The sequence below is a fragment of the Carcharhinus amblyrhynchos genome, chromosome 8 (genome assembly GCF_965287045.1).
Source record: "Carcharhinus amblyrhynchos chromosome 8, sCarAmb.v2.hapA, whole genome shotgun sequence".
Taxonomy (NCBI): domain Eukaryota; kingdom Metazoa; phylum Chordata; class Chondrichthyes; order Carcharhiniformes; family Carcharhinidae; genus Carcharhinus; species Carcharhinus amblyrhynchos.
Window position 1 is genome coordinate 102,669,298 of NC_137331.1, and position 22,622 is coordinate 102,691,919.

The window sequence follows — 22,622 nt, forward strand, 5'->3', positions numbered from 1 at the left end:
TCAGAAACCCCCTGGGAAGCAGGCCATCCTTGGCAGAGCACACCCCTCCACGATCTACCCCTCCCCACGATCAACCCCCCCGCCCCCACTCCGGGAGGCAGGCCCCCCCCAATCAGCCCCCTCCCCCCGGGAGGCAGACCTCCCCGCAATCAGAACCACCCCCCCCCCCCCCCCCCCCCCGTGGGGTAGGTGTGGTGGACAATTGGGGGGAGGACGGATTTGGGAGAATCTCCACCACCCCCCCAACCAGAGATGCATCTGAGTCCACCCCCTCCTCTGGCAGACGCCAGCGGAAGGCCAGGAAGGTGCTGCAGGATGTCCAATGACTGCAATAAGAAGCTTCACAAAAACCAGTCCAACAGGACTTTAACCTGGTGTTGTGAGATTTCTCACTGTGTTGACCCCAGTCCAACGCCGACATCTCCACATCAACGAGTGCAGGTCAGAAAGATGGTGGAGGGACAGCAGCAATCCAGGTAGGTTAGGGTTGTGCTCTGCCGAGGGCACAGGGGTGGGGGTGGTGGGTCTGATTGCAGCGAGGGGGGGGGGAACAGGCTGCCTCCCATGGGGGTCCGATCGCGGTTCATTCCCCCCCTCCACCCCCGGTCTCTCTGGTTTTGTTTATCGCGCCCAGGCGCGCTATTTCAGTTTTTTTTCGAACTGCGCATGTGTAGTTCAGAGCTCTGATCGTTCTGGCAGCGCTAAGCCCCGCCCCGCAGCACAGACCAGACTGGAGCCGGCAAAAAGCGTATGGGCGCACTGGAACGAGGATTCCGGGCTTGGATCCGTTTTACATCCGGATCTAGCACTTAGCCTCCGATCGGTAAAATCTGGCCCGAGGTGAAGTGAAGTAGAAGGGAGGTAATGAACAAATTTTATTTGCAAGAAGGAATAACATATGGATTCGAGAAGAAACTGAATGTATTTCAGGTGAACATGACTTGGCATTCTGGTGAAATGATGCTTCCACCGGACCACTCAAAAGGTGAAGAGGTCAGGTGGGAGTTGGGCAAGAGGGGTGGGGGCGAGTTCCTAACAAAGGCTTTACCTTCCATCACTTCAATTGGTAGCACCCAATGCTGGTCCTGGGTGCAAGGAAAAACACATAAAAATGTCCTACAGCCTCAGCTAAGGAAACACTTCAAGCTGGTGAGTTCACAGGTTCACTAGTCTACAGAGACAACTCTTCTGTCCAATGACACTGCAATGAATCATCATGATGATAAGTGTTTTCCTGTGGTCATGAACTGAAACGAAGAAACTAATAAGTGCATCAGTTTATACTCGAATCTAAAAATGGCAAAGGGAAGAAAGCTTACCTGTGAAAAAGATTAGACTTTGAAATGAGGCTACAAGATACAAGCATAGGCTTCCGATCAAAAGTCATTGACCTGAAGCATTAATCATTTTCCCCTCTACCGGTGCTGCCTGGTCTGCTGACTGTTTTCTGGTAATTTTCTGTCTAGTGAGCTCCAACTTAGCACTTCGCAGGATCCCTACAATGCAAACTCCACAATCCCATCCAGGCCCTATTCCCATAACCCCACATACTTACCCTGCTAATCATCCTGACAATAGGGGTCAATGTAGCACGGCCAATCAATCTAACCCACACATCTTTTGTGACTGTGGGAGGAAACCGCAGCACCTGTAGGAAACCCACACAGATATGGGGAGAATGTGCAAACTCCACAAAGACAGTCAGTCTGTCACCTGAGGCTGTAATCGAACCTGGGCCCCTGGCACTAACCACTGTCTCACCGTGCTGCCCATACTTGAAGTTCCTTCCACCAAGGAAGAACTCTCACATTTATTTTAACCAAGTTTAAAAGAATGGCAAGTTTTTACATGTTTGTTTGCCATTATAAATTCAGTTATTGGAGTGTTTTGTCACCGGTAGTAATTGAGGTAGATGCCACAGCTTCCTTGCAGGCAAGAGCAGAAAAATGTTGAAATAAGATGATGATTCAGGGTTATGGAAGGGTGGCAGGGCAGTAATATTAATTTTATTATTAGATTATTTATCTACGAGCTCTGTCTCTGGTGTGAACTCCTTTGGATTACAGTTTCTTGGGAATTTTCATTCATCCTGGCACCACTAGGTGGCAGACCACATCAACAATACAAGATTTTGTTTGATCTAAGCTTCTCTTCACCTTAAATTCTGACTCTCCCCCGCGCCCCCCGCCGCCCACTTATAAACAGTCTAAACAGCACACAAGGACTCTATTTGAAGAATATTCTGGTGATCATTTATCATGTAAATACAGACTTATGCTTCAGAGTACGTGCTTGTCCCACAGCAGAAGTGTGTGCGTCAACCAAACTAGCATCTCTGGAGTACATTTACTACTAAGCAGTACGCATATCTCCAATCCTCTCTCTCTCCTTTTTGACTCTGCCTCAAGCCTTTCAAGATGCCGCAGTCCTAGCCTCAGAATGCTTGCCTCATTACAACTAAGATGTGCTTCCATTTCTCACACCAGTTAAACTGTAACCACTCAGAACGGGATTCTAAATTAATCCCAAATCTATGGGCGTGACACAGCTTGATCAGGAATGAATAATTCTGGATCATTTTCCACTGAGAGAATCTGGGGAAAAAAAGCATGGTCTTAGAGGCAAATTAACAAGAGGCTGAGGCAAGCGGTAGTTAAAATGTTAATGAGCTAGCTGCGATCCTGTTCGTTGGTGGACTGTAAACAGCCAATTTATTAGCCTGCATGGGCAAACACCTCACGTCCTTTGTACTCAAAACCTTTGATCCTTTCTAAACCCTGTAAACAATATATCATAAAAGAGACTGGAAACAAAGCTGGCAGGTTTTTTTGATGTGGAGATGCCGGCATTGGACTGGGGTAAACACCGTAAGAAGTCTCACACCAGGCTGAAGTCCAACCAGTTTATGTGACAGTAAACCCACAAGCTTTTGGAAATACTGTTCCTTTGTCAGGTGTGTGGGAAGTTCAGAACTTTCCACACACCTGGTTGGACTTTAGCCTGGTGTTGTGAGACTTCTTACTAGGTTTTTTTTGGAACAGAAAGGCAGATATGGTTGTTAAAGGGAAAGCTATGAAGACTGTTGCCAAAATTGACTAGGTGAGAAATACAGAATAGTCAGAAGCCACCCTGTTTGAGTAAGGTAGCCTGTCGATGTGTGGGACCATTGTGTGTTCCTTATTTTACATTGTCACTATCAGTTGAGCTTTACAGACTGAATTAAGTGAACTATAACATGCATTGCCATGATATCCATTGATTTGTGTGTTCCTGGGTGCTAAATTAGACATTCGTGGAGATAATGGTGAGGTGCCGGCCTACCGGTATTATTGCTAAACCATTAATCCAGAAACTCAGTTAATGTTTTGGAGACCCACGTTCAAATCCCGTCACAGCAGATGGTGGAATTTGAATTTAATAAAAAAGATATGGAGTAAAGAATCTACTGATGACTAAGGAGCCATTGTCAATTGTCAAAAAACCCCATTTGGTTCACTGGTGTCCCTTAGGGAAGGAAATCTGCTGTCCCTGGTCTAGCCTACATGTGATTCCAGAGCCACAGCCATATGGCTGAATCTCAACTGCCCTCTGAAATGGCCTAGCAAACCACTCAGCTCATGGGCCACTAGGTATGGGCAATAATTGCTGACCAGCCCGCGACACACATGTCCCATGAATGAATAAAAAATTAACATTTCAGGGACATAATGTCCCAGTGCTTGTTACATTGCTCCATGCCTAGTTACGGGATGGGACCCTATGGGAGAATTTTGATGGGTCAGTAGACAGTTCAAGGGTCTGTGAATAACTCTTCTTGAGGTGGTCAGTTTCAGGAGAGTCATGAACGCAGATCAGAAGCTCCATGTAACCAAACGTGCTGCTATTAGCTCTGAAGAGCTGAGAACAGGGCTCAGGAGAAGTTTGGATAATTGAAGAGGGCTCAGGGAAAGACCTAGTAAGACCATAGACATAGGAGCAGAAGTAGGCCACTCGGCCCATCAGGTCTGCTCCACCATTCAATCATGGCTGTTATTTTTCTCATTCCCATTCTCCTGCCTTTTCCCCATAACCCCGATCCCCTTATTAATCAAGAGCCAATCTACCACTGTCCGAAAGACACCCAATGACTTGGCGTCCACAGTCTTCTGTGGCAAAGAGTTCCACAAATTCACCATTCTCTGGCTGAAGAAACTCGTCCTCGCCTCTGTTTTAAAGGATCATTCTTTTAGCCTGAGGTTGTGCCCTCTGGTTCTAGTTTTTCCTACTAGTGGAAACATCCTCTCCATGCCCACTCTATCCAGGTCTCACAGTATCCTGGTAGTTTCAATAAGATCCCCCCTCATCCTTCTAAACTCCAACAAGTGCAGACCGAGAGCCCTCAACCGTTCCTCATACAACAAGCTCTTTATTCCAGGGATCATTCTTGTGAACCTCCTCTGGCCAGCACATTCTTCCTTAGATATGGGGCCCAAAACTGCTCACAATACTCCAAATGGAGTCTGAGCAGTTGTCAAAGAAGGCTCAAGAGAAGTTCCAATGATTAATTAACTAGGACTAGACCCGGTATGCAGGGGAGGTCCTATGAGGAGAGACTGAGGGATTTGGGGTTGTTTTCACTGGAAAGAAGGCGGCTAAGAGGGGATCTTATAGAAACATATAAGATGATTAGAGGTTTAGATAGGGTGGATGGTGATAGCCTGTTTCCTCGGATGGAGAAATCTAGCACGAGGGGGCATGGCTTTAAATTAAGGGGGGGTAGTTATAGGACGGATGTCAGGGGCAGGTTCTTTACCCAGAGGGTGGTGAGGGACTGGAATGCCCTGCCTGCTGCAGTTGTAAATGCGCCTAGTTTGGGGGCGTTTAAGAGATTGGTGGATAGGTTTATGGACGAAAAGGGATTGGTTTAGATTAGTGGGTCAATGTTTTTTTTTGTTTTTTTTTATAAATAAGACTGGTCGGCGCAACATTGTGGGCCGAAGGGCCTGTTCCGCGCTGTAATGTTCTATGTTCTATGTTCTAAAACCCTGGGAATTATTTAAAGCTGGATACAGCTGGGAACAGTGTCAGAGAAACTCAGGGGTGTTCACTGATATCTAGGTGGGTTCTTGAGAAATCCATGGACTCTGTTTTGGTTGAAGCTGTCATTCATTGAGTAGTGTATGTTTGACCACAGTCCATCTGTTAATTCGCATGCATTAATTCACACAGGCAGCATGGTAGCACAATGGGCAGCATGGTGGCACAATGGTTAGCACTGCTGCCTCACACCTCCAGGGACTTGGGTTCGATTCCCAGCTTGTGTCACTGCCTGTGGGGAGTTTGCGCGTTCTCCCCGTGCCTGTGTGGGTTTCCACCGGGTGCTCCGGTTTCCTCCCATAATCCATAAAGATGTGAGGGTTAGGCGGATTGGCCATCCTAAATTGCCCCTTAGCGTCAGGGGGACTAGCTAGGGTAAATGCATGGGAATAGGGCCAGGGTGGGATTGTGGTTGGTGCAGACTCGATGGGATGATGGCCTCCTTCTGCTCTGTAGGGATTATTCTATGATGCTACTTACATAACCTGAATGTCAGGGTAAGGTACATGTTGCAAATTGTTTTATATTTTTCAACTTGTATAGTAATTTTTGTTTTAGTTTGTTCAAAACCCTGTAATCTTGTGGCTTTATTCCAGAAACAGGTGTCTTGAACCTCAACCTTTACTTACTTGAAATGCTAAGTCAAACAGCCTTGTTGAAACTCTTTCTCATGAGAGATTCCCAGCTTCACCTTTGAAGATCTCTCCTTGGAATTCTCTCCAAAGGTCACTCCCACTTAGATAACTTTAACAACGACCTAACTCAGAGGTCTTCAATCCTGTCTTTTGAGATTCCAGTTCCCTGGATTCCTGAATCTGCGCACTGATCAGAATAATTTCAGCTCTTAGCTGGAAATGCCCTGCGTTTCTCTGAACTCCTGTCTGCTGTATCCAGAAATACTTGTTTTACTGGGCTTCCCCTGAGCCCTCTTAGATTACCAAAGCTTCCCCTGAGCCCCATTTGATTACCAGCGCATCCCCTGGGCCATCTTCCCAACATCTCAGAGCTAACAGCAACACTTTGAGCTGCAAGGAGCTTGTTCCCTGGGTTCTGAATCTCTTGAAATTGAGAGCTTCAAAAAAAGATGTTCAATGGTCCTTGATCTGTTCTAGTGATCGACCAAAACACTTCCAGTTGTTGTTACTGGGAAGGTGCGAATGTAACAAACATTGGGACATCCTGTACCTTAAATGTCACAATCTCCACAGACTTCTAATTTAGCACCTAGGGATTTCATGACAGTATTTCCACCTTAATCTGAAGTTAAACACTATCTCACCAAGTGTTTATTGGTCTTCCCTCAGAGAGATTGAAGAAAAAAATGAAAAATACAAATACCCGGATCAAGTCACACCTTTGCACAGATTTATGAACGTGTGTAATCAGCTTGCAAAAATAAGATGCTCAGGCAATTTATGGATTCCGGCCTTAGTTGACTATGTGTGAGCAGTTTGTATGTTTCCCCGGTGTCTGCATGGGTTTCCACGGGGTGTTCTGGTTTCTCCCAAAGTCCAACGCGTGGATAGGTTAATTGGCTGTGCAAACTTGCCACTCAGTGTCAGGGGAATTAGCTGGTGAATACCCAACATTGGGGGGATAGGGCCTGGATGGGACTGTTGTCGGTGCAAACTCGACAGGCTGAATGGCCTTCTTCTGCACTGTAGGGATTTTATGTTTCAATGACTACAGCATAGTAACCCAGAAGGAATCTAGTCAGACCAATATTTGTTACTGTTCAAATGTATACAGTCATATAATATGTAAGTATTACAGTAAAAAGCAGAATCATGTACTCCATTAAAAGCAGCTGAATATGAAATTGGTACCAACATGAGAAACTAAAAGAGAATGGTAACATGGGCAGCATGGTGGCACTGCTGCCTTACAATGCGAGGGACCCAGGTCTGATTCCTGGCTTGGGTCACTATGCGAAGTTTGCACGCTCACTCCTTGTTTGCGTGGGCTTCCTCTGGTTTCCTCCTAAAATCCAAAAGGTGTGCTGGTTAGTTGCATTGGCTATGCTAAATTCTCCTTCAGTGTACCCACACAGGCGCTGGAGCATGGTGAAGAGGGGATTTTCACATTGCAGTCTTAACATTAGCCTACTTGTAACACTAATAAATAAACACATAAATAAATAACCTACTGTAGATCTCCTGTAAACTTTTCTTCTTTTATGATTAATGCCAATTCCAAATGAGAACAGCACTGACACCTTGCTAGCTCACAATTTGGAAGGGTCAATGAGTCTGAGGCGTAAGAGCAAAGCAAATTACATCAGGCAGTATTAGCACACGGATATGAAGTCTTACACTTAACTGAGGATGGGATGTTCTGGTTTTTCCAGCCAGTGGGGTCTTCCGGTCCTGCCAAAGACAACCCCTGTGGCAGCTTCCCCAGTGGTCAAATGGGTGAGAAATGCAAAACAGCATAGAGAGGGATAAACAGGACTGGAAGATCCCCGGCGGCCAATGGTGAACCGTCTCCGCCACCAAAGAAAACACAGCAGTGGAAGGGAATCCCACCCCATGTGTTTAAGTCCTACCGTGTGACTTGAGTGCACAACCTGCTACTTAGGGGAAATAATATCTGGAGTTAACACTGAGTGAGAATAGTTGGAACATTTTGGTTACCAAAGGCAATCCAGCTGGCATTCAAACTTTGTTACTGGTGTCTCTCTTCTCTTAGGAGTGTGATATTTCACAACCAGAAATTTTTCTTTATCAGCAGGCGCTGGTTTATTAGATGTTATTATAAATTACTTATTAGATTTGTGAGGCTGTTGGCCATTTTAGGGAATGACTGAATGTCCTTTCCTGACATTCCGCTGTTCACTAGTTCAACTGTGTTGTCAATCCATTTGAACCAAAGGTTTTGGCTATGCTAATGACTGGACTCCAGAGCTGTCATGTTATTATCTTTTTCCTGTTTATTTTGCCCTCTGTGTCCCAGGACTGACTCATTCAGTTGCCAATCAAACTGGCTACTACTTTGCTAAGTCCTCAGAAGGATGTCCTGCCTGGGCTCATTTGAATGAAGCCAAACCTCAGGAGAACCACCTGGGATGTGTTCAAAACCCGCAGTAGCTCATAACTGCTGCAGTAAGAGCCACAATCATGGACAAGCTCTTCAGGAGGATGTAACTCCTTTTGACTAAATCCTAATCATGATCTCCACACACCGTATGCTAGGAATTTAATCTGTGTTGAGATTAGTTTAATATATAGAGGATCTGGGCGTGCAGGTCCACAATTCCCGAAAAGTGGCAACCCAGGTGGCCAAGGTAACTAAGAAGGCATATGGCATGCTTACCTTCATCAGCCGGGGCACTGAGTACAAGGGTTGTGAAATCATGTTGCAGCGACATAAAACTGGAAGTATTGGAGTATTGCGTGCAGTTCTGGTCACCACACTACCAGATGGATGGTGAAAGCTTTGCAGAGAATGTGCAAAGAAGGTTTACCAAGATGTTGTTTGGCCTCAACGGTGTTAACTATGACGAGAAGTTGAATAACTAGGCTGAGGGGAGACATGATAGAGGTCTAGAAAGTTATGACAGACATAGACATTGGGGAGTCAGAGGCTTTTTCCTAGGGTGGAAGTGTCGGTTACAAAAAGGCACAGGTTGAAGGGGAGAGGGCGAAGTTTAAGGGAGATGTGCGGGGGAGTTCTTCACGCAGAGAGTGATGGGTGCCTGGAATGCATTGCCAGAGGAGATGGTGGAAGCAGTCACATTAGCAACATTTAAGAGGCATCTGGATGGGTACATGAATAGGGAGGGAATAGAGGCATAGCAACTGAGTGAGAACAAAAGATTTTTTTTTAGTTAGGGCATCATGATCAGCATGGGCTTGGAGGGGTGACGTGCCTGTTCCAGTGCTGTACTTTTTTTTGTTTTAATGAAATGTGACAATATTATTGTTAGGCCATAATGTAACATAATGAAATACAAATAATCAGTCTGTAATATAATACCCATGTCATATAATGGCTGAGATTGAAACAGTCACAAATTAGAACCAACCTGTGGAAACGGATTCAACATATCTGTCTTCAAATATAATAGGGAGATTACTCCAGTCGCCATCTATATCCAGACACTCGACAGGCAATGGAGGCATGCTGGTGAGGTAGGGTGAATTTCTGATAGCTGCTGCAATCTGACTGTGCCTTTGGATTCTAGGAGTAGAAGAGACATTTCATGCTTACAAAGCTGCATTGAGATGTGCAGGTCTGAGGATAAGGCTGGTTGACACAGATTGAATAATCAGTGCTCACAAGAGAAACACCATACCATGAGTTTCAAATTCTCAATATTGAGCCTCCTTCTAGAAACTGGAAAATGCACCTGACATCTGTTAGTACCCGGACAGACTGGGCAGAACCCATGCCACATTATTCCTCCTCCCCCCGCCGCAACATCCCATAACTCCTAATGCCTTCAATGCACACCAATTCCTTTCACACCCATGGCTCTTTACAGCCTTTCTTCCAACCTATGATCGCAATCCACCCAATGTCCATTCATATCCCATGAGCCAACCTATGCCCCTCCATGCACATCCATGGACCTTTACAGACCCTGTGCCAACTTATTGCGAACCAAATCAATTTCCTGCTCCTCCCACCCTCACCCACACAGCCTACTGTGATGATTGTGAAATCAATCACGCAGCACTGGTCCAGTAATGGAAACACTCAGGTGTACGTCAATAGACTGAGTAAGTGAGCAAGCATTCTTTTACACCCTCCAGCTATTATTTTCAAATATTTAAAAAGGATGGACTTTTAAATGACTTGACAGCTTGACTGACAGCTTTACTTGACAGGTGCTTCTGAAGTTTTGAGAGCTGAATTTTGACAGGTCTGTTGAGAGTTGCCATGAACTTGACAACACTGAGTCTTTGCATATTTTATGCAAATTTATGCCTCCATTCAGCAATTCCAAAGGGCATCTGATCCCTGGCAAAGATGTTCCAGGATTGGATGCAAAGGGATAGATCCATGGGGGTAAGTCATGTCCATGATACATGGAAGAGATCAGAAAATGTCCAAATCAAACCTTACTTTTTGCTTCTTTATAAATGGACTTTGCTGGACCAACAACATGGCTGCTGCAGGTCACATGATTTTCAAGTTGGCTACACTTCCAATAGTAATTATGGGACAAATCTCAATCCTCACCCTTGCTGAATCGCATTGTGTGGACCCATTACTATCAACAAAAGAAGTTGATCTGTCTCCCCAGCCTGGACTTACAATAAAAACAGAGGCATTAAAACTCATTGTACCTGCAGACGCATCCTCACTTGGACCTTTGTTTTCCTTCAGTTAATATCTGAGGACAGTGGCCAAGGAAAAAAAAATCAATCCTCCTTCTCCTTACAGTCAAGAGTGGCCATTGTATTGCCCTGTGTAAAGCAGGGTATTATGCCCTAACATTCTAGTGCATTGATACTGTGCCTTTTAGAAATGTATTTGTGTCATGTTTCTGGTGCGGGATTTTTTTTTAGCAGTCAGTTCTATTTACCGGTGCCGCTTTATCTGTAACTGGCAGTGCATGTTGATGCTGCAGAGGCATAATTGATCCTAATTGCTGGAATGTTTGTTTTAATTTGGGTTAATGCAGTATTGCTACTTTAGGAATTCCCCCTGGGATTTTTCAGAGTGAGGCCTGATTAGGTTGATTGACAGCTATAATGATGTGAATGGGCAGGGCTAGGCTTAAACTGAGAAACAACCTCAGTTGCTGCTGGAGTCTTTAGAGAGAAATAGCTCTCTGTCTCATTCTTTCTCTCTCTGGAGATTAGATATTGGGACCTGCCAGAAAATAGGTCTCTTCCTCTGAAGATCTGCTGTTTAAAGATAGATCTTTCCCTAGAGGCTGCATGTGGGAGTCAGAAGACAGGTGTCTTTTTGTATCTCTGTCAGAAGGGTTAAAAAACTGGACATCTGGCGTCCACGTGAGCCATTTTTTTTTGTGCTAACTGATTTCTGAAGAAGGACTTATGTCTGTGGGGATATTGCTTAAATTGGAACTGTAGAGATAAGAATAATGCCTTGTCATATTTAAATATTTTAATTGACAAATGTTACGCTAATTCTTTTTGTGACCGATCTACCCGAAATGAAACACCTTTATGTCAATCTTTTCTTGCTTTAAGGATTTCTTACCCCTTGTTGCTAAGTAAAACATTCAATGTTACATTCGCAAACCCAAGTAGTTGGGCTATTAGCTTAACTGATTCAATAATCCAATTGAATTTTCACAGTCTGCATCATCAAGGTCCACTTAATCTTAATAATTGACCAGATTTTCTGCCAAAAGTAAGATTTTCCAGTGTGTAGAAATGCTATGGTGCTGATGACTTTGTTCTTTCTCTCCTACCTCTCCTCTGTTGACTTACGTTTGAATAGAGATACATCAAATTTGGCAGATCTTCTGGCACCTTGCCAAGGTACCCATTATTGATCATTGAGTCCAGACTGTGAGTGTTTTGCACTCATGCAACAAACATCGCAGTTGATTGTTTGGGACGGGTGGGCGGGGTGGCAGGGGGGTATAATTTTAAATTATTCACACACTCAAGAAGATTTATATAGGTGGGTTTAGGGTGGCATGCAATAAGATTAAAAAAAGAAATCAGGCATTTCCTATCTCTCTCCTTTCAAAGCTTCTGATCTGCCCCTCAGACAGATTTTTCCTATCTACATCCTCTCCTCAATATGAACTCTTCCCAAGTCTCACCCCCATATCTACTCTGCCACCACTGAATTAACCGTACCAATTCCTCCTCCATATTCCCTCATCAAGGATCCTCCTCTGTCAATCTTTCCAATCTCTGAAGGCTTCCAATCCCTCCCTCCACTCTGTCCTCTGGCCATGGTCTACTGCCGATAGACCCCAGTCTAGCAGTCAGACCATCTTTCAATATGTCAAGCTGCAATTGGTTTCCCAAGATCTGTTTTCGAATTAAACAGGCATACTGGCGAGTATTCTCGAGCACAATTATTACTAGCAATGCCTAAATGTAGGTATTGATTTAAAAATAATGTTTAGTTATATCAAAAAATAAGCAAAATGTTGTGGATGTTGAAATCTGAAACAAAAACAAGAACAGAGAATGCTGGAAAAACTCAGTAAGTTTGGCAGCATCAGATGGGGGAAGAAAACAGAGTTAACATTGCGAGTCCATTTGACTCTTCATCAGGCTAAAGAGAGGAAAAATGTGTTGGATATTAAACTCCAGCTGGGAGAGATTGCAACAAGATGTAGCAACCTTAAGAACAAGTTACAGAAGGCCTGTTGTGGAGGGGGAAGGAGGCTTTTTGCATTGAGACAATAAATACATTGGATTTTTTTTAAAAAACAGGTTTAAGATGGAAGAGAAAGTCACAATCTCACATTGTTGAACTCAGTGTTGAGTCCTGAGGACTGTACTGTGCCTAATCGGAAGATGAGATGCTCTATTGGCTTCACTGGAGCATTGCAGCAGGCCAAGGATGGACATGTGGGCATGAGAGCAAGATGCTGAGTTAAAATGGCAACCATCAGGAAGGTTGGGATCCTGTTTGCAAACTGAGCAAAGGTGTTCCACAAATCGGTCACCCAGTCTGCATTTAGTCATCCTCAAAGTTAGAGAAAACCACATTGGCAGCAGCGAATATATTCGACTAAACTGAAGGGAGTGCCAGTGAAACACTGCTTGACCTGAAAGGAGTGTTGAGACCTTGAATGATGAGCAGGAAGGAGATAAAGGGGCAGATGTTACGTCTTCTGCAAATGCAAGGAATGGTGCCGTGGGAAGGAGATGGGGAGTTGGGCATGATGGAGAAGTTACATCATGCTCTTCCTTGTATTCCAACATCACAACAGCACCCAACCTGCTCCTTCCTTGCCTACAAGCTAATATCCAACAACAGAAATTCCAGCAGGGTGCACTGGATAAAAATCAGGTCCACAGTCTGGATCAGTCTTGTTTCCTAGCCCAATTGTCCAGAGCATCTCAGGCAGTATCTAATGGACATCACTCACTTCAGCCACCACACTGGGTGACATTGAGGAGGATGTTTTGAAAGAAAAATATATCAAAAAGAATTTGAAGTTTAATGCCAATATGAGAAAAAATTAATAAAACAGATATTGATCAGAGCTCTTCAGTGCACCAGAAGATGATCATTTCTAGGAATACCTCGATAGAGTCATTAATAATGACTTTAAAAAAAGACATTTAGTTATCTCATGTAATTTAAAGCTGCGCTATTTCCCCTCAAGCCAAAAAAAAAATTCTTTTTGACTAATTCAAAGAGAACATTCTCTGCCAGAATTGGAAATTATATCAAATCAAATATTATTTTTAATAAGGCTGACCAAATGTATAGCTATTAAATCTCCAGTACAGGTAATTTCACCATCTTTATTATGCTGCAATTTCTCCTCCTCCTCCTTCTCTTCCAAAGGAGATTTCAAGGTGGCCTAATTGAATTTTTTATATTTAGGTAATTGAAGAGTTGATCGAGGCAAATCTTTCATTCTGGTAAAAGGGTGGAATGCAAGTGACATATTAAAATTAAGAAGCAAGCACTAGATGGCACCTGATTAATTCTCTTTAAGATCTAGATGCTATCTCTCAGTGATGTCCTCTGCAGACACCAGAGTCACAGACTTGCATTCGACCCTTTTACCATAATGAAAGATTTGCCTGGATCAACTCTTCCACAATTTGACATTGTTGCACCTTTTGTGACTTCTTAATTCTTTGTGACTTTTAACCAGTCTTTTGATTCTTCAACTGTTCATTCCTTTGACTCCAATCACCTTCATGTCTTTCAAGGCCATAGACGGAATTTTCCCATCTTGCCCACCCCAGGAATTGCAGCAGGTGGAGCGAACCACTCAAAGGTCCATTGACCCCAAGCAGAATTTTCTGGTTTTGGGGCAAGCGCAGCGAGAAAATCTCACCCCATGTCTTTGTTGTTCTCTATGTCTCCCTGGCTCTCCAACTCCCTCCTCTCCCTCAGTCCTTCCCCCCTCTCTTTGGCTCTGGGTCTGATACCACTATGAAATGTTGTGTGCCATTGCTTTATTTTAAGTTAAAGATTCCATGTGTTTCCAAATTGTTATTGTAGGTTTGCATAGTTACGAAAAATCTAACTGGAAAAGCCATTGATTCAAGCAGTATAAACGGATTTGAAAATCGCAAATGTAGGAGTTTGAATGGCAAACAGCACCTCTTTCCTTTCTTTTTAATAAATATCTCTTTAGTCACGCATAGTTCTGCCCAATGTTTGCTGTTCTCCCAGACCTCTGCTTAATGCTCCACTTAAGATGGTTGATGAGAATTATTAACATTGGCCTGTGGCATTGCTTGTTCTAGTCTTACCTCCAGCTGGTGAACTGCTCACGACAGTGTAAGTTAAATGCATAAACACTAACGCATTTTTGGCACACGGGCTTGGCATTACGCACAATCTTGTAGAGGCAATGGGGACTTCGGCTGCTGGCTACAGAGCCAGCGAGATCCCTGTGTTGCCTCTTTTCAAGGAGGCCCGCCACATCAATGGCCACTCAGGGACTTATAAGGCCAGAAGCAGGCCTTCCTCTGGGATCAAGAACCCCATGGGTCCGAGTGTCTTTCAGTGAATCCACGCATGCCCCCTCCCCCCATCCCAGTAGCCTGGTGTAAACCCACAGGATTTGCTTGTTGTGCTTCCCCATGGCAAGCCGTAGTGGGTATCAATGTCACTTCAGGGTCATATCCAGGGGCCTCCCCATTACTGATCTAACTGGGGTGGAAGTGGGAAGTGGCAGATTTCCCCCCAACCTGCTGTCCTCCCACCTGATTAAATTCTCCCCGTCATCAAACCAACCATGAAGGGAAGCAACACAAGATTTTGTCCATTGTAAAATGTAGAATATGATTAATGTAAGCACTTGAGGGTTTGTCCACTAGAGAATCAATCACCTGGCAAAATGCAGTGGCAAGTAACGGAAAGACTCACATGTGTTCCTGGAATGTAACTGCCATCTGTTTCTGGTGTTCCATGTAGAAGAAGGCCTCTGAAAATCTTCTTACCTGTGTATGGACAGACACATTTCTCTTTAATTCCAATTTTCTCTTCATCTTGTTTTTGATTTACATGAAGCCTTATTTTCTTCCACAGGACGGCACGGTGGCACAGCGGTTAGCTCTGCTGCCTCACAGCGTCAGGGATCCAGGTTTGATTCCCGGCTTGAGTCACTGTCTGTGTGCAGTTTGCACATTCTGCCTGTGGGTTTCCTCCAGTGCTCCAGTTTCCTCCCAGAGTCCAGATATGCGTGCGTTAGGTTGATTGGCCATGCTAAATTGACGCAAGTATTGGGGGGATTAGCAGGGTAAATATGTAGGGTTATGGGAATCAGGCCTGGGTGGGATTGTGGTCGATGCAGACTCGATGGGCTGAATGGCCTCCTTCTGCACTGTGGGAATTCTATAATGGAGGATGTCTCAAAGTATTGCTGCCCTGACCCAGCTATATTACTTAACCCAACTTTACGAAAACACCAGCTACTGTACCAGAGTAAAATCAGCATTTTATATTTCAACCTCCTTAAATGATAATCACACAGATTTTGTCTTCAAACTAACAGTGAGGGTAATGGTTGTAATTTATGTGCAAATGGTAGAGCAGCTTCAGACAAAGAGTTCAACTCAAATAGTCAGCAGTTGTTTGAGTTGCACAGCTCTGTTATCAGCTTTGTGAAATGGCATCTTGTTATCTACTGTCGAAATGCATTGACTGGCGTGAAATTGCTGTATTTATGCATGAAATAAACTTGCCACATAATGTTAAATCAGGTTATTTCAAGTTTATGGATCCTTTTAATGACTTGGTGATAATCATTACCAGTCATTCTCTCTCTTGCACTGAAAATGAACTATTCCAAAGATGCAATTTCATTCCCCCAGGATTTAACTGATGTGATTAAAAGAAAAATAATTCTGTTTTACTTTCCTTTCTGTTCTTCCTCCTTCTCAATCCCCTTTTTCTTCCCTCCTATCTAGAACCTAAGGGCAGGATTTTATGGCCTGATTCGCCCCAAAACAATAAAATCGCATCCGAGGTCAATGGACCTTCCCATATTCTGCCCCTTGCCTGCTCTGATTCCTGTGGGAGGCAGGGAGGGAAATTCTGGCCATAGAATCACTACAGAGAAGAAGGAGGCCATTTGGCCCATCAAGTTTGCACCGGCCCTCTGAAAGATCACTCCATCTCGGCCTATCCCGTAACTCTGTGCATTGATCGTAGCCAAATCACCTAACCTGAAGATCTCTGGACAAAAAAGGGGCAAATTAGCAATGGCAGCAACATCAACCAATGGTCAATCCACTTAAGCTGCATCTCTTTGGATCATGGGGGGACACTGGAGCACCTGAGGGCAACTCATGCAGACAGAGGGAGAACATGCAAACTTTTCACAGGCAATCAGTCAAGGCTGGAACTGAACCAGGGTCACTGACACTGTGAGGCAATGCTAACCACTGTGCCAGCGTGCCACCCTTCGTGTACCTGATTTCACCCGCTCAAGATTGCACTCCCTTCTTGGTCCTTGTGTTGTTGATTCCATAGTACTTCAATCTGACTGGTTAAGCAGAAAGGCTTTCCTGTTTACAAAGATCCAACATGCCCGTTCCTTCATTTTGACATTATTCGCTTCACTTACAGCAATACATTATGCAAACAATTCTAAAACAGAACTACACAAGGACAAGGACTATGCCCTCTGGAGCAAAATGTGGCCCAATAAATTTATTAACAAATTAATGACTGTTTTTAATCTGTAGACAGTCATCCCAGAGATGTAATGCATTGCAGAACCACTCCCCACCATCCTCTCTAATTAATAAAGGTCACTTTCATCACATTATTTAAACCAGAAATGGATGGATAATGATCTGACTTGCATTACTCTTTAAAAAAACCCAAAGCGACAACCACTGGATATGTTTAGCCCTGATTGTGCACGCACTTAAAAACTCTGAATCAATAATTTTATGCCTTTTTCCCTGTGCCCACTCCTTGCTTATCACCCCTGAACACGATACTAAAGAAATTGAACTAAACCATGCAATGGAGTCAGTTTTCCCAATGAAACTGTTGCATTGCAAACATGTAAATTGTCAATGTGCACTGTTTCATCGAGTTAGAATTTCAGTTTACGTATGAAACGCCACAGAATCTCAATGTTGATTGTGATTCTATCACTTGGGGAGCCATCTGCTTCTATAACAGTGATAGAAAGTTGCAAAAAGCACGAACAGTCAGCATTTCCCAATGTCCGGAAGAAGGGGTGTATTGGCTGAGGTCTGGAAGTAAGTTGCCCAGCTTCTGGCTAGTTGCTGACGACAGAAAGCACCCCAAGAGAAGTGGCAGCAAAAGATGAGGCAAAAATCAGATGGCACAGTTGGGCTTCTTCATTCTGACTTTTCAAGCAGTGCAAATGTGATTTTTGTTCCTAAAAGAAGCAAACATTGAGGGTGCACCTTCTACTTTGCGTTTTTCCACTGATATTGTTCAACTAAAATTTGTCGCTTTACCATTTCTTTACCTTTTTTTTTGTTTGTTTTTTTTCTGCTGGTAATTGTTTCAGGGATGGCAGTTCAGGCAGTGTGCTGCATCTCCTGTGGGATGTATGTGGTGAGGGACTCCAGTAGTGTTTCAGGGGATTTTACTTGTAAGAAGTGTGTTAGATTGAAGCTTCTGGAGGAGCGTGTAAAGGAGCTGGAGGGGGAATTAGAGGAACTCCGCATAATTCGGGAGGCAGAGGAGGACATAGATAGGAGTTATAAGGAGATAGTCACTCCTAGAAATCAGTCTTGGGTCACTGCCAAGAGGAGGGGAAAGAGGCAAGTGGGGGGAAAATCCCCTGGGGCTGTTCCCCTCCAAAATAGGTTTTCGGTCCTGGAGGCTACAGTTGAGGAGGAATCAACTGGGGATAGCCAAAGGGAGCAGGTCTCTGGGGGTGAGCCTATTGAAAAAGCTCAGGTGGTTAGGGGATGCAAAAGATTGGGCCTTGTGATTGGGGACTCCACAGTCAAGGGGACGGATAGGAGAGTCGGTAGTAATGGTAGGGACTCAGGGCTGGTGTGTTGCCTACCAGGGGCTGGGGTCCGGGATGTATCTGAGAGGATATTCAAGACTCTTAGGGGAGAGGGAGATCAACCCCAAGTTATAATTCATGTGGGGACACATGACATAGGGAAGCTAAGGGAAGGGGATATTAAGCAGGGATTCATGGAGTTGGGGTGGAAACTAAAGGCCAAGTCAGACAGAGTGGTTATCTCTGGACTCTTGCCCGTGCCACGGGATAGTTTAGAGAGGAATAGAGAGAGGGAAAGTTTGAACTTGTGGCTGAGGGGATGGTGCAGGAGGGAGGGGTTCAAGTACTTGAGCAATTGGGGCTCATTCTGGGGAAGGTGGGACCTCTATAAGAGTGATGGTTTACACCTGAACCAGAGGGGAACAAATATCCTGGGGGGTAAATTTGTGAAGGCTATGTGGAGTGGTTTAAACTGATTCAGAGGGGGGGTGGGATCCTGAGTAGAGGGGGTGAAAGTGAGGGGGGCATAGTTGGGGACTGCAATGCACAGCATTGTGGGGGTGGGGCGGAGCAGGGTTTGAAATGCGTATACTTTAATGCGAGGAGTATTCGCAATAAAGTGGATGAACTTGCAGCGTGGATCAGTACCTGGGACTTTGATGTTGTGGCCATTTCAGAGACATGGATAGAGCAGGGTCAGGAATGGATGTTGCAGGTCCCGGGGTACAAATGCTTTAGTTGGAGTAGAGAAGGAGGTAGAAGGGGGGGTGGGGTAGCATTATTGGTCAAGGACTGTATTACAGTGTCAGAGAGGAAGTTTGATGAGGACTTGTCTGTTGAGGTAGTATGGGTGGAGATTAGAAATAGGAGAGGAGAGGTCACCCTGCTGGGAGTCTTTTATAGACCTCCAAAAAGTTCTAGAGAGGTTGAGGAAAGGATTGCGGAGACGATCCTGGTTAGGAGTGAAAGTAATAGGGTAATTGTTATGGGGGATTTTAACTTTACTAATATTGATTGGAATTGCTATAGCTCTAGCTCGTTAGAGGGGTCAGTTTTTGTTCAAAGTGTGCAGGAAGGTTTTTTGACTCAGTATGTTGATAGACCAACTAGAGGTGAGGCTATATTAGATTTGGTGCTGGGTAATGAGCCAGACCAGGTGCTAGACTTGGAAGTTGGTGTGCATTTTGGTGATAGTGACCACAATTCGGTTACGTTCACCTTAGTGATGAATAGGGATAGGCATGAACCTCGGGTAAGTAGTTTTAGCTGGGGGAAGGGTAATTATGAGGCTATTAGGAGAGAATTAGGAAGCATAGGTTGGACTATGAGATTACAGGGACTGGGAACGTCCGAAATGTGGAATTTTTTCAAGGAACAGCTACTGCGGGTCTGCAATAGGTATGTCCCTGTCAGGCAAGGAGGATTTGGTAGGGCTAGGGAACCGTGGTGTACTAAAAAAGTTGATTCGTTGGTTAGGAAGAAAAAGGAGGCTTATGTTCGGATGAGGCTTGAGGGCTCAGGTAGTGCATTAGAAAGCTTTAGATTGGCTAGGAGGGAGTTGAAGAGGGAGCTAAGAAGGGCTAAAAGAGGACATGAGATGACTTTGGCTGATAGGATTAAGGAGAATCCTAAGCTGTTCTATAGGTATGTCAAGAACAGAAGGTTGGTTAGGGCAAGATTAGGGCCAGTTATAGACAGTAGAGGGAAGTTGTGTGTGGAACCGGAAGAGATTGGAGAGGCATTGAACCAATATTTCTCTTCGGTGTTCACGCAGGGGGACATGAATGTAGCTGTGGAGGACACTGGGGTGCAGGTGTGTAAAATAGAAAGTATTGCAGTTGAAACCGGGGATGTGCTGGATATTCTAGAGGGCTTGAAAATAGATAAGTCCCCTGGTCCGGATGGGATTTACCCTAGGATTCTCTGGGAGGCTAGAGAGGTGATTGCAGAGCCTCTGGCTCTGATCTTCAGGTCATCGTTGGTCTCTGGTATAGTACCGGAAGATTGGAGGACAGCGAATGTTGTCCCACTGTTTAAGAAGGGGAACAGAGACTTCCCCGGGAATTATAGACCGGTGAGTCTTACTTGTGTTGTGGGCAAGGTTTTAGAAAGAATTATTAGGGATAGGATTTATAGTTATCTGGAGAGTAATGAATTGATTAGAGACAGTCAGCATGGTTTTGTAGCAGGTAGGTCGTGCCTTACTAACCTTATTGAGTTCTTTGAGAAAGTGACCAAAGAGGTGGATAGGGGTAAGGCAGTTGACGTGGTATATATGGATTTTAGTAAGGCGTTTGATAAGGTTCACCATGGTGGGCTTCTGCAGAAAATGCAGATGTATGGGATTGGGGGTAATCTAGGTACTTGGATCAGGAATTGGCTGGCAGATAGGAGACAGAGGGTGGTGGTTGATGGTGAATATTCGTCATGGAGTTCGGTTACAAGCGGTGTGCCTCAGGGATCTGTTTTGGGGCCACTGCTGTTTGTAATTTTTATTAATGATCTGGATGAGGGTATAGTTGGGTGGATTAGTAAGTTTGCTGATGACACCAAAGTCGGTGGTGTGGTAGATTGTGAGGAAGGGTGTCATAGTTTGCAGGGTGACTTAGATAGGTTGCAGAGCTGGGCCGCGAGGTGGCGGATGGAGTTTAATGTGGAGAAGTGTGAGGTAATTCATTTCGGTAGGAGTAACAGATGTGTTCAGTATAGGGCTAACGGGAGGACTTTGAATAGTGTGGAGGAGCAGAGGGATCTAGGTGTATGTGTACATAGATCCCTGAAGGTTGGGAATCAAGTAGATAAGGTAGTTAAGAAGGCATACGGTGTCTTGGCGTTTATTGGTAGGGGGATTGAATTTAGGAGTCGCAGCGTCATGTTGCAACTGTACACAACTCTGGTGCGGCCGCACTTGGAGTACTGTGTGCAGTTCTGGTCCCCACATTACAGGAGGGACGTTGAGGCTTTGGAGAGGGTGCAGAGGAGGTTTACCAGGATGTTGCCTGGTATGGAGGGGAGGTCATATGAGGAGAGACTGAGGGATTTGGGGTTGTTTTCGCTGGAAAGAAGGAGGCTAAGAGGGGATCTTATTGAAACATATAAGATGATTAGAGGTTTAGATAGGGTGGATAGTGATAGCCTTTTTCCTCGGAGGGAGAATGCTAGCACGAGGGGGCATGGCTTTAAATTAAGGGGTGGTAGTTATAGGACGGATGTCAGGGGTAGGTTCTTTACCCAGAGGGTGGTGAGGGATTGGAATGCCCTGCCTGCTGCGGTTGTAAATGCGCCTAGTTTGGGGGCGTTTAAGAGATCTATGGATAGGTTTATGGACGAAAAGGGATTGGTTTAGATTTGTGGGTCAGTGTTTTTTTTTAAAAAAACTGGTCGGCGCAACATCGTGGGCCGAAGGGCCTGTTCTGCGCTGTAATGTTCTATGTTCTATGTTCTCCAAAACAAGGTTTGACATCTGCAATTATAGGTGTCAATGGCAGCAGCATCAACCAATGGTCACCTTCATTCACCATTCCAGTGGCATTGCTGGCAGTTTGTCAATGACTCTGGCTACACTCCCTGTTGCCTTGGCAAAGTAACCAGCCTAATTAAGGATCCCACACACCCCAGACAATTCTTTCTTCCACCTTCTTCCATTGGAAAAAAGATACAATAGTCTGAGGTCACGTAGTAACTGACTGAAGAACAGCTCCTTGCCTGCTGCTGTCAGACTTTTGAATGGACTTACCTTGCATTAAGTTGATCTTTCTCTACACCCTAGCTATGACTAACGCCACATTCTGCACTCTCTTCTTTCCTTCTCCACGTACAGAATGCTTTGTCTGTATAACACGCAAGAAACAAGACACTTCACTGTGTACTAATACATGTGACAATAATAAATCAAATCAATGGGAATAACAGTATCTCATTTTCTTTCTAAAGAGCCTTCAACAAATTTGAAATGTAAGCCTCATCAGATTTGATTTGATTTGATTTATTATTGTCACATGTATTCACATACAATGAAAAGTACTGTTCCTTGCACGCTATACAAAGCATATCGTTCATAGAGAAGGAAAGGAGAGAGTGCAGAATGTAGTGTTACAGTCATAGCTAGGGTGAAGAAAAAGATCAACTTAATGCAAGGTAAGTCCATTCAAAAGTCTGACAGCAGCAGAGAAGAAGCTGTTCTTGAGTCAGTTACTATGTGACCTCAGACTTTTGTATCTTTTTTCCGATGGAAGAAGGTGGAAGAGAGAATTGTCCACGGTGTGTGGGATCCTTAATTATGCTGGCTACTTTGCCAAGGCAGCAGAAAGTGTAGACAGAGTCAATGGATGGAGGCTTGTTTGTGTGATGGATTGGGCTACGTTTTGCAGTTCTTTGTGGTCTTGGGCAGAGCAGGAGCCATACCAAGCTGTGATACTGGAGATAGGACAGAGGTTAATTGTAGTGGTTATTTAGGCCTTCCTAA

General features: G+C 44.4%; 1 protein-coding gene across 3 annotated transcripts in view; it reads right to left on the reverse strand.

The window, feature by feature from the left end:
* The window catches only part of fam135b (family with sequence similarity 135 member B), a 401,595-nt gene that overhangs the window by 68,616 nt on the left and 310,357 nt on the right, over positions 1 to 22,622 (reverse strand). For all 3 annotated transcript variants that reach the window (XM_080194586.1, XM_080194584.1, XM_080194585.1), the window contains 2 exons: positions 15,079 to 15,152; positions 9,101 to 9,255 (listed from right to left, as the gene is read on the reverse strand). In XM_080194586.1, the coding sequence (XP_080050712.1) occupies positions 9,101 to 9,255; positions 15,079 to 15,152 (229 nt within the window). The remainder of the gene's footprint in view (positions 1 to 9,100; positions 9,256 to 15,078; positions 15,153 to 22,622) is intronic.